Source organism: Protobothrops mucrosquamatus, unplaced genomic scaffold (genome assembly GCF_001527695.2).
Source record: "Protobothrops mucrosquamatus isolate PMUCROS unplaced genomic scaffold, P.Mucros_1.0 scaffold346, whole genome shotgun sequence".
Lineage (NCBI taxonomy): Eukaryota > Metazoa > Chordata > Lepidosauria > Squamata > Viperidae > Protobothrops > Protobothrops mucrosquamatus.
The window spans coordinates 484,203-500,502 of NW_015386683.1; the positions used below are offsets into that span (position 1 = coordinate 484,203).

Sequence of the window (16,300 nt, forward strand, 5' to 3'; positions counted from 1 at the left end):
GGGAAAATTTTAATGGGGTTTAAAGCAATTTTTAAATTAACTTGACCAAATTACTAATATTTGTTTTTACTTATGTTTTTAAATTTGTAGTTTTTGGGGATTAGTGTTTTATCTGGTTGTTAGCCGCCCTGAGTCCGTAAGGAGAAGGGCGGGATATAAATTAAATAAATAAATAAATAAATAAATAAATAAATAAATATGGTGAGATGTAATTTACAGAACCCCATACTGGATTGGTAGTCGCCTGGGTCAGCAAGAACCGATAGAAAGTGCTTCTTGGACAAATGGTGACAAATGGGATACAGAACTTAGGACTTTGGGCTCAACAATCAAGGCCAGCAGCTGCAGGACTACTGGAAGAAAAGATGAAGAAGAAAACCCATCACAAATATGCAAAGATTGAAAGCAAAAAAATTAATGTACATAACATGCCTGCAGTTATAAATGAATACTGTAGAAGAAAAATCAACAAAGAAGAAAAAAAGCCAAAGAGTGCACCACTACTGTTTTATTAGTGCAGTGATTCCTCTGTCAACAACATTGAACAACTCAGGCCATGGCCATCAATCATCAAAAGCATGTGCCGGGCTATCCCCATCTCCTTTATATGGCTATTTGAAGCTGTATGGATAAAGACCATCAGAAATAGAATTACTGCTCAAGGCTGTCCAAATATGCAGCCAAGATATTGCAATGGAGTTTGGACTGGACAAATGTGCCACTCTCACCATCAACAGGAGAAAAATAGTGAAAACTGAAGGAATCAAGGTGCCTTATGGAGATTAAAGAGATAACATTAAGAGTCTGGATGGTGACAATCAGTACAAATAACTGGGCACCCTTCAAACTGACAACAAAGTCAAGAAGAAGGACAGAAGTAAATACACCATGAGAGTGAAGATTTTAAAATCCAAACTCAGTGGAGGAAATACCACTAAGGCAATTAATACCTGGGCAAGTACACTTATTATACAAATAGCTAGAACCGAGAATAGGAGTCAAGCAGAACTAAAAAGGCCTGGATAGGAAGACTAGAAAAAATAGTGACAATGAATTATGCACCTCCTCCATACAGCAATGTTGACAGACTCTACTTACCAAGGAAACTAGGTGGGCATGGAATGCTGCAAGTACCCTGGATAATGGGAGAAGAAAAATGGGCATTGGAGGAATATATGAAGGATAGTGAAGAAAATGCAGTGATGTTAGTATACCCTGAAGGCTGGAGTTAGTATACCATGAGTACTGGAGATACCAAACTGTTACAAGAAAGATTAAATGAAGAATAGAAAATAGATATGGCAATACTACATAGTCAGCACATTAAGAAACATACAAACCAACCTCGCAGGGAAAGTTAAAAAGTTCTGCCAATGGCTAGGAGCAGGAAAGTTGAAGAAGGAGAGGGGCTAATTCTGACTGTCCAAGACCAAGCTTTAAGAATAAAGGCATATAAAGCCAGAATTGTCTTTGCAGTTCCTCTGCAAAGAAGCTGAAGAAACAGTGGACTGCCTAGGCAGCTGCTGCAAAAAGATCACACAGACTGATTACAAGCTTTGGCATAACAAAGTAGCAACAGTGGTGCACTGGAAGATCTGCAAGAAATACCATTTGCCTGCAATTAAGAAGTGGTGGAACTATAAAACAGACAAAGTGATAGAAAATAAAAAAGCTAAATTGCTCTGGGACTTTAGAATCCAAACAGATAAGCACCTGTCACATAACACCCCAGACTTAACAACTGTTGATAAAAAAGACAAAAAAGAACAGATAGTAGATGTTGTAACACTTGGAGACAGCAGCACAGAACACTAAGAACTGGAGAAAATCACAAAATACAAAGACCTACAGTTAGAAGTAGAATGACTGTGGCAAAAAAAAGCAAAGATAGTACCAGTAATCATAGGCACCTTGGATGCAATTCCAAAACATTTGTAGCACCACTTCAACAGCATCAGCACTGACAAAGTCACCATCAGTCGATTACAAAAGACAGCTTATATTTTGTGACAATACTTTGCCTCAAACAATACTGTTGCCTCAAACATCTGCCTATCCCAGATCCTTGTAAGACTCGATAGGTGGAAAGAAATCCCAAATGCAGTATAGGCATCTGGCTGACTATGTGACCAATCAGCATCATCATCATCATTAAATAAAATACTCCCAACATTTAAATAGTCCTTTTAGATCACGTGTTACTATAAAATTTAAACACTTGTTAATTACATATGTAGTAAATTTTGAATTCTCATATGTATATGTGACCATCACATCTCCAGGATAAGAGATTCTTTTCCTGTAGAAGAATATGAGTTAGGTTTAGGTTTTATATTTCCCAATTTAGTAAGTTTTTGTCTGCTTTTGGAGGAATATTTAAGTCCTTCCCTGTAAAAATCTTAGAATATTAGACTTAAATACAATACAATATTGGACTTTGTTGCAATATTCATGAGCAGGAAGAGTCATGTGGTAACTCAGTCAGCCAATGTGAAGAAAGTGCTACTGAGTCTGTGCAAAAGGGTTTTGAGTTAGGAGCTGAATTTTTATTCAGTCTCGGGTCTGTATCTGTATCTCTCTGTAAGAAGTCTTCATTGTGCTATGTTGCTGTAAAGAAGAATGTATGGTATTGTAAATATTTTGATATGCATATAAAGAAGTTATTTGAATCAGCTAAATGCAGTCAACTGTGAGAGCTTCTGATTTATTTTTTCACCAACAGAGAAATTAAAATTCTCTAACAGACTTAAATTAAAACTTTTATATCCATTATTCTGTCTCCTGTACTCTGGAATGAAAAGTATAAATAATAAAAGAGTAACAGAGTTGGAAGGGACCTTGGAGGTATTTTAGTCCAACCCCCTGCTCAAGCAGGAAACCCTATACCATTTCAGATAAATGGTTTTCCAATCTCTCCTTAAAACCTCCAGTGATGGAGCACCCACAACTTCTGGAAGCAAGTCGTTCCACTGATTCTGTTCTGTCAGGAAATTTCTCCTTAGTTCTGCATTGGCTCTCTCCTTAATTACTTTGCATCCACTGCTTCTTGAAGCACCATCCTTCAGGTGCTTTGGAGAATAGGCTGACCCCTTCTTCTTTGTGGCAGCCCTTTAGATGTTGGAAAACTAGTTTAGGCAGATATGCACACTTATATTATTGTAGACCATGTAAAAGAAAATAATGTCATAAACCTTGAGAAAGTGCTCCCCATGTAACAAGGAAAAAAAAAGCTAAAGAAGAAATACAAGATTTAAGACAGTCCTTCTATTTTATGCTCTTAGTTTGCATAAGTATTGTTATGAGTGACCTATATTCTCAATACATTTTAATTTTATAAAAATATATTCTCAGTACCACTGCTGCATTAACTGAGCTTAAACAGCATTAACAAATGCTAACCAGGGAATTAAATTTCTTTGATGGAGGATTCCAATTATTAATAACAGCCAGACCTATTTGTACCAAATTTTTATTTCCTTGATAAAAGGTATAGAGACCAAGTATTTAATAAATAGCACCAGCCTGTTTACATAAAAATAAACGAGCAGTTTAATCAACCATACAAAATTTTGTTTGACATTTTCTCTTTGATGTTAAATAGTAAAATACCACAGTATAATGAATGTGTGCATACATAACAGGGCTGTGCATGCTTTGAAAATGATTCAAAGAAGCGCTTCGGTCTATGTGTGAGTAAAACATCTTTCTGTTAAGGACTGAAATCATATAGTAGTCTGGAAAAAAGAGTATTTTAATGAATAGTGGAATAGCTCACTTAAAATCTGAATCATTTTTCAAAGGGGTTGCAGATCTAGTATTCAAAGCCATAAGATGCAGGCACTGTGGAAGTTTTTGCACATACCAGCAGAAATTACAAACATATTTAAAACAGGGATTTGTTTCATTCCATCCCATCAAGAGTGTATGCATGTGTATTAAAATGGCTAATATCATAGACACATCTGCTAGCTGTCTTTGCTTTAAATATACAGTCTATTCTACAAATTCAGGAGAATTCAGTTTTTTCTTCCACTTAACCAATAAGATCGCCTGGTGAATTTTTTTTGGGGGGGGGATTTATCTCCTCTGCATCAAATTTCAGCTGATTTCAGCAGGAGGCACATAATGAACTGTTGTGAATTGCAGAGATAGCTTAACTGCAAATTTCATCCCTAAAATTTTTAACTTGGCCAGCAGGGGGAGGAGAAGAGCAAATTTAAAGCTAATACCACCAGTATTTGCAAATAAAACATGCTAGTTAAAAAAATGCCAACAGCCATAAAAATCCTCAACCAAATATTTATCAAGGTGTCCATATATGTATATATAATTATGAATACAAATGTATTCTAGCTACTTCTGTGGAACAGTAGGATAAATTCTTTAAGAAAAATTAGGAATCTAGAGCCATTGATGGCATGTCATTATACAAGTTCTCTAGACTTTACAGCAAAGGTGTATGGTGTTTTGCTGCAAGATTTTTTTTCCTCATTAAAATAATTGGCAGAAAGATGAGCCTGGAGACAAACAAGGTGACCTGTACAAAAACCACACCATCATATCGAAAGAGAACAGTTTGCCAGTCATGGAAGCATTGCCTAAATGCTTGATCACAGAGCCTTCTGTTTGAAGCCAACCCTGCAGGTATCCCTAATTAATCTCTCTCTGTCGTAGGAATATGTCGCTTTATAGTGCTCTTCACCAAGACCCTTTAAATATAGTGAAAATCTTCAATATTTTGCCACGTTCAGTTAGGTTCTCTTACTACTACTGCCTAAGAAAAAAGCACAAAGCCCCTCCTCCCCATTTCCCCAATTTGTCTCCAAAGGCTTGCCCCATCTCTCCTCTCACTTAGCGGTGTAACAGAAGTCCGTAGAATCAGAGAAAAGATAATGGCAGCTCTCAGTTAAGAAAGTGATTCTTTTTTAAAATAATTATATTAGAAGAGATATGTATACATTGGATATGTCCCAACACATCAACATTTACATCTCTTACAGAAAATGGCTACCCTGAAGAATCATTTCTATTTTTTTTTTTTTTTTAAAAGCATTAACTAGTGTCTGGAGTGCACCTGAGTACGGACGACAGGATCTTCCCTAGCCAGCTGCTCTGCACAGGGTTGAAACATAGTCTTGCCTCATCTGACAGCTAATGATCAGAGTCAGATAGATAAGATGGTTGTGTCCAACGCCAAACCAGCATGTCCTCTCCTGCGACCCTGTGCAATTCAGTCTGAATCCGTGATTCATTGGAGGCAAGAAAATCCTTTGCTCGATTCCAGATGTGCTTCATTTTTCTCCTGCGGGGGGACAGGGGAAGAGAATGGATTTTGTAAAATTAAACCCGTACATGTATGCATAAAGAATGTGTACCATCTTTTAAATATGTTTTATAATTTCATGTAGTGCTAACAAAAAGCTGAGAAGTGAGTGACAAAATGCTCTGATTTGGAACACATAAAAGACAGTATCAATGTGGTATCAACCAACTTATAAAAAAATCCAAGATAAACCTGTAAACCTTTAAGTTACATGTACAACCTATCAAAAGATTAGAATTTTAGGATTACCAATACAACTCATTTTCAACATTAGTCAAACAGGAAAGGAAGTCTTTCCCCATGAAATGAACGAAACTGAAGTGAAGGAAGTTGTTCTTAGGAAGTTTTTAAAAACATACAATTATGACTATCTATCATAGGATAGTTATTAATCACATATGAAGACAAAAACTGCTCTAACGTATACCAAATATTTTTGGCAAATTATCAGCAAGTTGGTTGGTTGCTAGATACAACTGGTTTGCTTCTATGGGTCTACAGCTTCTACAGCAGGAATATATTAATAGCCCTGAATAAAATGAAGAAAAGCTCACCTATCCTGTGGTGGGATGAGTGTATCTCTGATATGAAGGATGCCAACATACGGGTATCGTTCCAGATTCTGCTCCCACTCTTTGTAGTGATTTTGGACAGCATCTATGGACAATTCAGTATAAGTAATCAGGAAAACATGTATTGAACATGAAACTAAGAGTACTACACACACACACACACACACACACACACACACACAGAGAGAGAGAGAGAGAGAGAGAACATTACCTATGATTTTCTGCACCATCTCATACATGGCCTGCTCTTGTTCTTCCCTTTTCCGCCAATAATATTTCAGAAGAATCAGAATCCCCCAAAGGAAAGCTAAACCTGTGAGAGGAAGCACAAAGAAGAGATTTTTTCAAAAACAAATGAGCTGCCCTTGAATATAAGATTTTGAGAAAAGAATCTGTTGCCATGTCTTATCTATGCACTCTGCTTAAGACAATCGTATTTTATAGCGAGGTGCTTCTTGACAGCTGCCAAATATCTATAAAGTTTTTATTACTTGTAGATTTCATAAAACCTGACCACTTCTCAAAAACAAAAAATAGCTTTAGTAGCTGGGGTTGCATTTCTCTCACCATGTACATATAGTACATACTTAAATTAATAAAGAATCTTGTAGCACCTAACACATTTATTATTGCAAGAAACATGCATTTTGCATCTAACTGAATTATAATCCCTTAAAGTTTATACCATACCACATTTGTTAGCCTTTAAAAACTTCACAGCTTGGTTTGCTGCAGCAATTACATGTTGTTGTGAATGTTTATGTTTTTGCAAAGGTCTAATTACATCTACATCCTTCTAATTATATAATTAAAGCAGTAAACATGAGATTATTCATTTTATTAAAATTGACTTCAAAATTAAAGTCAGAAATTTCAAAAGTAAGGGGAAATCTGAATCCCAGCTTTTTCACAACATGTACCCCAAAGCTATGTTCATTATAGCATAATGCAGCTCCAAAACCAGAGTAGTGATAATGTCTCCTTATTTTTGCTATCATTTCCTCTGTAGGGAATCTTTGTAAGAAATTCACCTTCTTGGGAATATGCTAGAATTGTTTAACCTTCTCTGGATTACCATCCTAATACATGACTCAGAATACTAAATATTCAATTAATAAGAAAAATAACAAGTCTTGACACTCTCTCATAAGATGAGAAGAGAATCCACTCTGCTACAAACACTTGAACAAAAATTGTAAAGTGATGGTGCACAGCACACATAGAAACCCTTGATTTTTTTTTACATAATAAAGGAAACAATTTATTAGCCTGCTCTCTGATATTACATCACAAGACTAATTATCCAGAATTTTTAGTAACTGCTTTCACTGTCCAACGTTTAAGGTCTTGAATTGCATAAGATGCACATAGACTATCAGCAACACTTTTCTCCCACCACCTCAGCCCCCAGCAAACTTACTCCAAAAGAATATAAATAAGTTTGTAACTGCTGTGTATAGTGCTCGATGAAATCGGCAGCCTAATCCCATCCGGGGACGAGCAGATTCAAGACATACCACTTGCTTCACAGTGGTTACTGGTTCTGAAGGCTCTTTGCCTTGTAACCTGACAGACAGAACAATGCAAAGAAAAAAAAAACCCTAATGAGTCATAGTAATCAGAACTATAAAAATGTTGAGGTTTCTCACTTTTCAAAGTTTTGAAAGACTGAGTTGTACAGACTAACTGTAACCTCTATTTCATTGTTTGCTTCTAAATAATGTGTTTGATATGGCTTTGGAAAATATGGCTTTGGAAAGCAGTAACACAGCAATGTCACCTAGCAAAAAACAAGAAGTTTTTCTTGTAGTTTTTCTCAGCATACAAGATATTACATTTTTAAATGGGACTTTCACAGTGACTGCACAAAAAGTAAATAGTGTCCATGCCAGACTGTTTCTTTGAAGAAAATATTCATTTAAAAAAAAAAATAACCAGGTAGTCCACAGTTAGTTATTGTTAATTGGGACCAGAAACTCAGTCAAATGATCATGTCAACTTATGATGGCAATACAGTTGCAGCTATTAAGCAAATCATACTTAGTTGTTACGTGTGATGTCACATGGCTGTAACTTGCAACTTCTGGCTGGCTTCCACACTGACTTTGCTTCTCAGAAGCTGGCTGGGAAGGTCACAAATAGCAATTGTATGACCACAGGACACTGCAACTGTTGTTACCAGTTACTAGATACCTTAATTGTGACCATGGGGACACTTTGACAGCTGCAACTTTGTGGACTGCCCCTTGTTCAGTGCTGTTGTAACTTCAAACAGTTGTGGAACAAATGGTAGTTAAGCAAGCACTAACTGTATCTGAATTAGAATTTCAGAAATGCAGTAGAACCCCCAGTTTCCAATTCTTTGAACAAGCATTAGCCAACCAATCCAGATGACCATATTTTGGATAACTAACTGATGTTATACCAGAACTGTAAGTTATACATGAAAATCTGTTGTCTAAATCAGGGGTCCTCAACCTTGGCAACTTTAAAACTTGTGGACTTCAACTTCCAGAATTCCTGGAATGCTGGCTGAGGAATTCTGGGAGTTGAAATCCACAAGTTTTAAAAGTTGCCAAGGTTGGAGACCCCTGATCTAAATCATAGGCGAGACTAATGCGTTCTCAAACTGGCACATTTCATCAGTTTTACTTATTTGATTCATTACCTACTGACTAAAAATCTGAATATGTAGATAAGTCCTGCTACATATTTGCTCCTAACAGATGCTATTTAGCAAATTCATGCATGTATTGACAAATTAGCAACAGCTTTTTAAAACGCTGTACATTCTTATTTTCACACTGAACCCGTTCTGGTAGCTTAATCTCTGTAAATGTTGATGGAATTCTTAATTATGGTGAGCAAAGTGGTAGGGAGCATATTTTGTTTTTCGAAACGATAACCTATAATATGAAGCAAATCTTAATTATACAATTCCATTTTACCAGCCATTCTAAGCAAGCTCCTAATGGAATAGTGTGTAACAGGAGGGATTCTTCACATACAAAGAATGGAGAATGGAGAAACGTAACACATTTATTTTACATTACAGCCAAGAATTAAATAATGAGATTAAGGAGGAGGAGAATTTTGCAACTGCTGAAATTTCATGTATACTAACAATTCCATAGATTGGACAAAACTAACAATGCTAAGACATTAATACTGATATGTGATAAAAACTAGGGAACTACAGCTATGTACTGATGATCACTTTCAAACCACTACATTGATAGCCTTAACATTTAGACTCTGCCAAATTATAATTCTGAACAAACTTTCTGATAGAAATCAAATGGACGTCAACACTGCTACAAACACAAAAATAAATAACTTCTATATACAAATATGACACATTTTGCTTCAGTGAAGAATTACATTAAAGAACTTAGTACATAATACCGCAAATGTAAATTATTTTTACATAATTAGAGCTATAGTAGTGAATGCCAAGTGACTTGAGATTTGTCTGAAAGAGCCTAAGAATTAAGAGTAATTATTTTGTGAGAACTGAAGCAATTATTGTTAAGCAGATTTAACAATAATTCCTTTGGTAGACTGGTGGACATGTAAAATATGTTTAATATATAAATAAGCAAACAAATAAATCTAGTATAAAAGGCATAAAATCATGCCTCTACAAACAAATTAATTCCATAATGATAGCAAGTTGAAATTAGAATGGCGAATCTAATTAAAAAAGTTATGAGCTTCAATAGCAACTTTTCTAAGCAGAATTTCAAATTCACATTTCCAAAGAAAGCATTTTTAGTACAAAGAAACAGTTAAGATACTTTGAGTAGAGTAATTTTACCATACTTGCTGACTTGTACCCAAATAACTACAAAAGGATGCACTTCAAATTGCTACTATCCATTTTTCTTGCTCAATAAAATTAATATGCTTTCAAACAACTCATCTGCATCTGAGGACTAAGTATTCAGGTGGGTTCTCTCTCTATATTGAATAGCTCTTGATATCTCCTTCATAGTTCAAGAGAATATAATATTAGGATGAGACAGGCAAAAAGTCCTTATAAATATATAATAGGCACTCAGAGATACTTTCTTTAAGACTAAGCAAAACTTAAGGGTGCTTTGCACAGAATAATGTTTAGTCTCTAGATACAATTGTACAGCCAATAAACTTCAAACACAAAGGGAATATGCTGGTTCACAGAGAATTAATTCAAGTCAGCAAGGATGTCATTAAGCATGCCAATGAGGATGCTCTCAGAACATGCTGTTGAGACCGTCCAGTTTTTAATTTGTAGCCCATTTGTAAAATATGAACTATCCCACATAAGTAAATGGAGTATTGTCCAGTAAATCTCCATAAATCTGTCCATATGAAACCATACTTACTACATTCATATTCCAACTACTTTTAAAGAAAAAAAAATAAGCCAAGATATTAAACATTAAATAGTAAAAATGAAGAGCAGAAAACAGGGAATTGGAATATGCCTGATTTTTCATATAAAGTCAGAAAAAATATTTTTATTCCAAAAATGTTTTTACATATCCAACTACTGGTATTTCAGACAACATAGAGAGAAGCAGGTTCATGTGATCCCATCCTAACCTCCATGCTGAAAGAATCTGAGAAGAGTGCTACATGATTTTGCCCTCACCAGTGCAATATGCAATGCAAATGTTCCCCAACTCTATAGTGAACAGTCCATGAATGGGTCCTATATTGATTTATGTCTGTAAAGTTTCTTCACTCAGTGAGAGAACTGACCCAATCAGGCTTCGCTCTCCTATGCAGGAAAGCTATAGGAGTACAACTCCGCCATTTTAGCCAAACATATGGAAAATATTTTTTATCATAGCTATTAACAGTTCAGATGCATAAAGCAAATATTGTCCCTACAATTCCAACATTTCTTTCCATTTTTTTCCCTTCAGTGCAGACAGGAAGGGTGTTGGGAATCTTTGCAGAGTTTCAGATTTTTATTTCTAACACAATGAGATCTAGATTATATAACATGATCCGATGAGTTTTTCGGCTAAAGAATGGCATCTGGTCAGTATATTTTAACTGTTAAAATATGTTTTAATGAATAATTTATTGTGCAGAAATTTAGCTCGCAGTTTTCAAACGTCTGGCACTTCATAATAAAGCAGTCTGTGAAAATGACGACTAAAAATAATAATTAGCATAGCAATGTTTGATTAATTGGTTAGATTAATAAATTGTCAGAAATCTTTGATCAATTGACAACTTGTACATGATTAACTGGACAGCACTATTTTAATTTTTTAAAAAAATATTTTTTAACCAAGGAAGACAAGTAATAGATACCATCTTTGAAAAGGTTTTCTGTTGCAGAATGTCTTTTAAAATAGTGCCTATAATAGCAGGGATTATCATCTGAAAGTGAAGTAAAGTTTTCTATTTCATTACTATCATTTCATTTTATACAAATTTGGATTTCTCTAATTATGTGATAGACCTAAAAATAATACTTAGCATTTATATACTTCAGAGCAATTAAAAGCCCTTCATGTATAATTACTTGCAACAATTCTCTATGACAAGCCTAAGGAGATCCAAGATTAGCAAATTCCTAATTCAGAGTTATCTTTTAAATAAACTAAGCTACATTGTTTAAGCTGCCACAGACATAGAGAATTTAACCATTCTTACCAAAATCTTTACATTTTATGTTCTGTCAAACAGCAGACTACCCACCATCAAATTGTGACATTCCAGATGCTTGATAATTCATATTTTCACAAAAGGAGGCAGGTAATTTGATGGGTTTCAACATATGCAGGCAATATTAATGTTGATCTAAATAAAAGTGTCATCTAGTGCCAGATTTTGACAAATTCTAGGAAACATAAATCTTTACAGAGAAAAAAATCCCTCTTATATTTCAAGCCATTTCAATGCTTTCAGCTTTATAGAAAATGGAGCAATCATGTTACAGATTTCAAGGGATTCTTGTATATTTAGAAACAATTGTCCTTAATCACTTACCAAATTCCTGAATCCTTATCACTGTCTAATAACCACTGTATTGCATCTTCAAATTTTTTTATTGAATAGCCAGTCATATTCTGTAAGAAACCATGCCCACAAATTTAAGGTCATCTACATTAATCTATTAATGAAATACTACTATTATTATTCTTTATTTACATTATTATTTTATTGTTTGCCCTCAAGAAAATAAAGGTAATATAAGGAAAAAAGCAACCTAGAACTAAGAAGAAATCTCCTCACAGAACAATTAATCAGTGGGACAACTTGCCTCCAGAAGTTGTGAATGCTCCAACACTGGAAGTTTTTAAAGAAAAGATTGGACAACCATTTGTCTGAAATGGTGTACATTTTTATAAATGTACAATGGTATATGTTTTATACAATTTTATAACCACAAGATACATTCTAGTGATTTTATATAAATATAATATTTTTAACTATATATATTACTAAAAACTAAAAAATGGAAACAGAAATAGATAAATATTAGCTGCTCTAAAATATAGGAATTATTTGGCTTCTCAAGGGAAAAAGAAGAGCAAATATGGGCAGACACATTATTTAGGCTTTTCAAAGAAAGAAACTGAAAAGAAATGGCTTAGAGCAAGGGTCCCCAACCTCTGGTCCGTGGACCAGCACCGGGCTGCAGCATGTCAGAAACTGGGCCGCGTAAACAATCAAAGCCCCTTCCATGGGATGCAGGCAGCAAACAAAACCTCTTTCCATAGAACCAGTCCCTGGTGCCCAAAAGGTTGGGGGGGGGGTCTGGTTTAGGGGAAAACCACAGAAAACTGATGGGGGGGGAAGGTGGCACAATCAAATGAAAGCATTTCGTGACGATAACAAATACAATATATTCCAGTACCCCTTACCTCTATATAGTCCTTGGCCACACTAAATGGTATGCATTTACTTTCTAAATTCTCAGGATTGCCACACTCATAATTGCCTAGGAAAAAGGAAAAAAAGTTACCCAGATGGAAAGAACTCAGCTTTAGACAATTATGAAATTTGCTAAATAAAAGAAATCTGAGTCAAGAGTTTCCATTGCATCACTTGTATAATTGGTCAGAAGTACATCTGTAGATCATATGCTTATGTATGTATGTTTGCATATACGTATGTATATATGGCCTAGCAAAATAAATTAATATTTTCATGTAAATCATCATCTAAGGAAATATTAGAGGAATGGAAAAATAAGTAATGCTTTCTTTAAAATACATGCTCTAAAAGAGAAGCCTAAAACTAAAAATGTTTTTTACTTTTTTCCCCTTCCCAATTCCCTTTTCTTTCTATATTATGTACTTGAAGATTATAATCTTAGAGTAGAAGAGAGAAATGGAATTAAATTTATTTTTTACCAAATCCTTGAAGCACCCTCTCTAATTATGCTTCTTTGGACTTATTCCAAGTGTGCATAGGATTGCAACCTAGGGCAGCTAGGACATTTTTAAATACAGAAAAACACATTACCTAACAGTAATTTTCATTTTAACAAGAAAACATTTACCAAGACGACATTCAGTTCTCCAGCACTGGAGATGGAGGATCCACCCATGGGTAGTAGACTGTATTCCTGCCCAATCAGATTAAGTCAGCCAAAGTTGCCACGCCCGTCCTGGACCCTAGATCCCAGTCTTGACTTAATCTTGCCCATGGACGGACGTGTAACTCTGGCTCTTAGGCAGGTATAGTCTTGGCTTTGGGTGAATCCTCCACCTTCTTGGCTAATTAGTTTAATTTAATAACCTGGTTTGTTAGGACATAAATTTCCTTGCCCTACAGTGAGGGAGGATCGTGATTATAGGTAGAAGGGGCTCCTTCTTCCTCTTTTCCCCTCCTCCCTACAATAACAGAATAGAAGGGGACCCTTCTAATTTTCCTTCTCCCAATTCCGATTGATCCGATCTCACCGGAGCTCGCGGCTGCGGCCCGGTGACAAACGGAGGGGTACAGACTTGCCTCACAGCAAGCGAGGCTCGCTCGGTTTTCGGCCTCAACCTCATTGGGTCCAACATCTCCACTCGGCTGGGGAGGCGCGCGCCTTAACTTTCGAGGCCGTCTGGCGATCGGACGGCAGTTCGGAGGTTGGGGGAAGCGATCCGGCCCTCGTTGCCATCGGCGCGGCCGCCATTTTGATTTCCGCAACGAGGGAACTAGCCGGGAACGTTCCTGTAGCCCGCTAATGGCCTCGGAAGGGGCGCGACCTGCGAGGGTGACGGGCTGGCTTAACTTGAGCCGGCCGGCCGGCCGCTCGTCCCTAACTTCGGGGCGCAAGCCGGCGTGCCCTTCTCTGTCAGGCTGCTTTCCCTTAGGCCTACCATTTCCCTAGGAGTTACTTGTCATCGCGCGCGGCCGCCATTACTTGCCATCGCGCGCGGCCGCCATTTTGCGCACGCGGCGAGGGAAGTTCCCGAACAGCTAAGGAACAAAAGAAGGGAAAAATAGGCCCTTTTCCCTCGATTGCTCCACAGATTTCCTTGTTTATTGCTGTGGGGAGGGAAGGGGTCTGGCGGCATTAGGGAATAAACGCCCTTTTAAGACTCGGCCGCCATTTTGAGGGCCACCTCGGGCGGGACTTCGCCTTCTCTTCGCAACGCCATAGCTCTCACGCGTTAGGAATTCTCAGCGGCCTTAGGAAACTCCTTTTTTCAGGCCTAGTGTCTCCTGGTCTGCTTGGCTGACACGTCTAATCATTCGGGCCACTCAATTTCGTGTCAGTTGTTGTGTCATTGGGACGTGAGGATTCCAGGTGTTCCCACAGAGCACCTGTCCTTTCCTCATCAAATTGAGCCGGATTCGTGTCATACTCTAAGTGTGTCTGTCCTTATCCGACCACTAATATTACCTAGTCAGTCCCAAGAAACTACCTGGGTTCCAGACGTACCCACAGTGCGTGTGTCCTCACCCTCTCATTCCCCCATACCTCCTGCTCCGCGGTCACATTTCAGCCTTCCAGAGGCAACCTTCACTCCTACAGCAGCAGGCCTCTGACCTGCGGAGCCTGTCCCAATGCCTTCAGAGGAGCGCCTGACCTTCTTGATTGCGCGAGCAGTTGATAGCGCCTTGAACGCCAGGGCGATTCCGCCTAGACTTCCAATTGTCAGTCCCATCCCTACACAGGGTCAGGCGGAGGAGAATTATGACGCTCCTTCTTCACCATCAGGTTCCTCATACTCAGAGGGTCTATCCCTCCATGACCAGGGCACGGACCAAGGGCTTCCAATGTCTGAGGAGGAGGAGACTTCCCCTGATGCCCCGACATTCAGTGGAATGTTTAACCCTTCTGCTTTCGTCACCCTGCTCCGGAAGGTCGCATCCACAGCTCACCGGGGTTCTGAGCCTCCTTCAATGGTGGACACTGTTTCCCCGGATCCGGAGTTAGATCCCAATTTTATTGAGCCCGTGGCGGCTCAGCACCGCATTCCATGCCCCCCCATGTTCATGGCCGCTATACAGAAACAGTGGGCTTCCCCAGCTTCCCTCCCTCTGCCTAGCGCGACGGATAAAAGACTTTATAACGTAGCTAAGGAGCTGGAGGAAGCATTGGAAGTACCGGCGGTGGATGAACCTTTAGGGCCCCTGGTATCTGCCACCGCCATTCCCGGAGACGTCTCGGAAGCCCTCAAAGCGGAGGACCGTAAGTCCGAACTCGCTTATCGTAAGTCCCATCAGGCGGCGGCCTGGGCGATTAGAGCGGCTTCCTCCGCTTCATTCTTTAATAGATCCGCCCATCGCTGGCTCAAACAGCTTCAGGCCAGGACTCCAGCTGATGATGTCCGCTCTCACCAGGACCTTAGTAAAATGATAGCGGCCATGGAATATGCGTCTGATGCATCTCTCCAAGCCACCAGGTTTGCCTCCAAGGCTATGGCCTCCAGCATCACTGGGCGGCGTATGCTTTGGCTGAAGCATTGGCGTGCCGACGTCAAGTCAAAGTGGCGCCTGTCATCGGCCCCATACCAAGGAGGCAAACTGTTTGGTGGAGCCTTGGAACCGTACCTTACTGAAAATAAGGACAAACGCAAGGTCCTCAACCACCTTCTGAACAAGTCGGAAAAACGTAAGTCCTTTTATCCCCGCAAACAGTCCTTTCGGCCTAACAACAGGTACACTTATAACCAGTCCTTCCAGCCTTTTCGTCCCTTTCCGGCCAGGCAGGACAGGCAGGACAGACAATACGACGCTCAATCAGCTAGACCCAGACAACAATTTCAGGGTAAGCGGCCCTTTCGGGGGAGCGGCCGTCCATTCCGGCGTTCCAAGTGACTCCCTGGGGGTTCTTCCCATAGGGGGCAGACTATCTCTCTTTGCCCGCCAATGGGAGGCTACCAGCACGGACTCATGGGTGCTCAACACCATACGCAACGGCCTCTATCTGGAGTTCATCTCCGATCCCCCGAAT

The 16,300-nt window shown here is 38.5% G+C and overlaps 1 protein-coding gene across 1 annotated transcript in view; it reads right to left on the reverse strand.

Moving 5' to 3' along the window:
• Positions 1-3,457: 3,457 nt before the first annotated feature.
• LEMD2 (LEM domain containing 2) overlaps positions 3,458-16,300 on the reverse strand; it is a 23,583-nt gene continuing 10,740 nt past the window's right edge. The window contains exons 4-9 of the mRNA XM_015815521.1: positions 12,765-12,841; positions 11,887-11,966; positions 7,316-7,461; positions 6,107-6,208; positions 5,878-5,980; positions 3,458-5,302 (exon numbers count right to left, since the gene is read on the reverse strand). Coding sequence (XP_015671007.1) covers positions 5,152-5,302; positions 5,878-5,980; positions 6,107-6,208; positions 7,316-7,461; positions 11,887-11,966; positions 12,765-12,841 — 659 coding nt within the window. The 3' untranslated portion in view covers positions 3,458-5,151. The remainder of the gene's footprint in view (positions 5,303-5,877; positions 5,981-6,106; positions 6,209-7,315; positions 7,462-11,886; positions 11,967-12,764; positions 12,842-16,300) is intronic.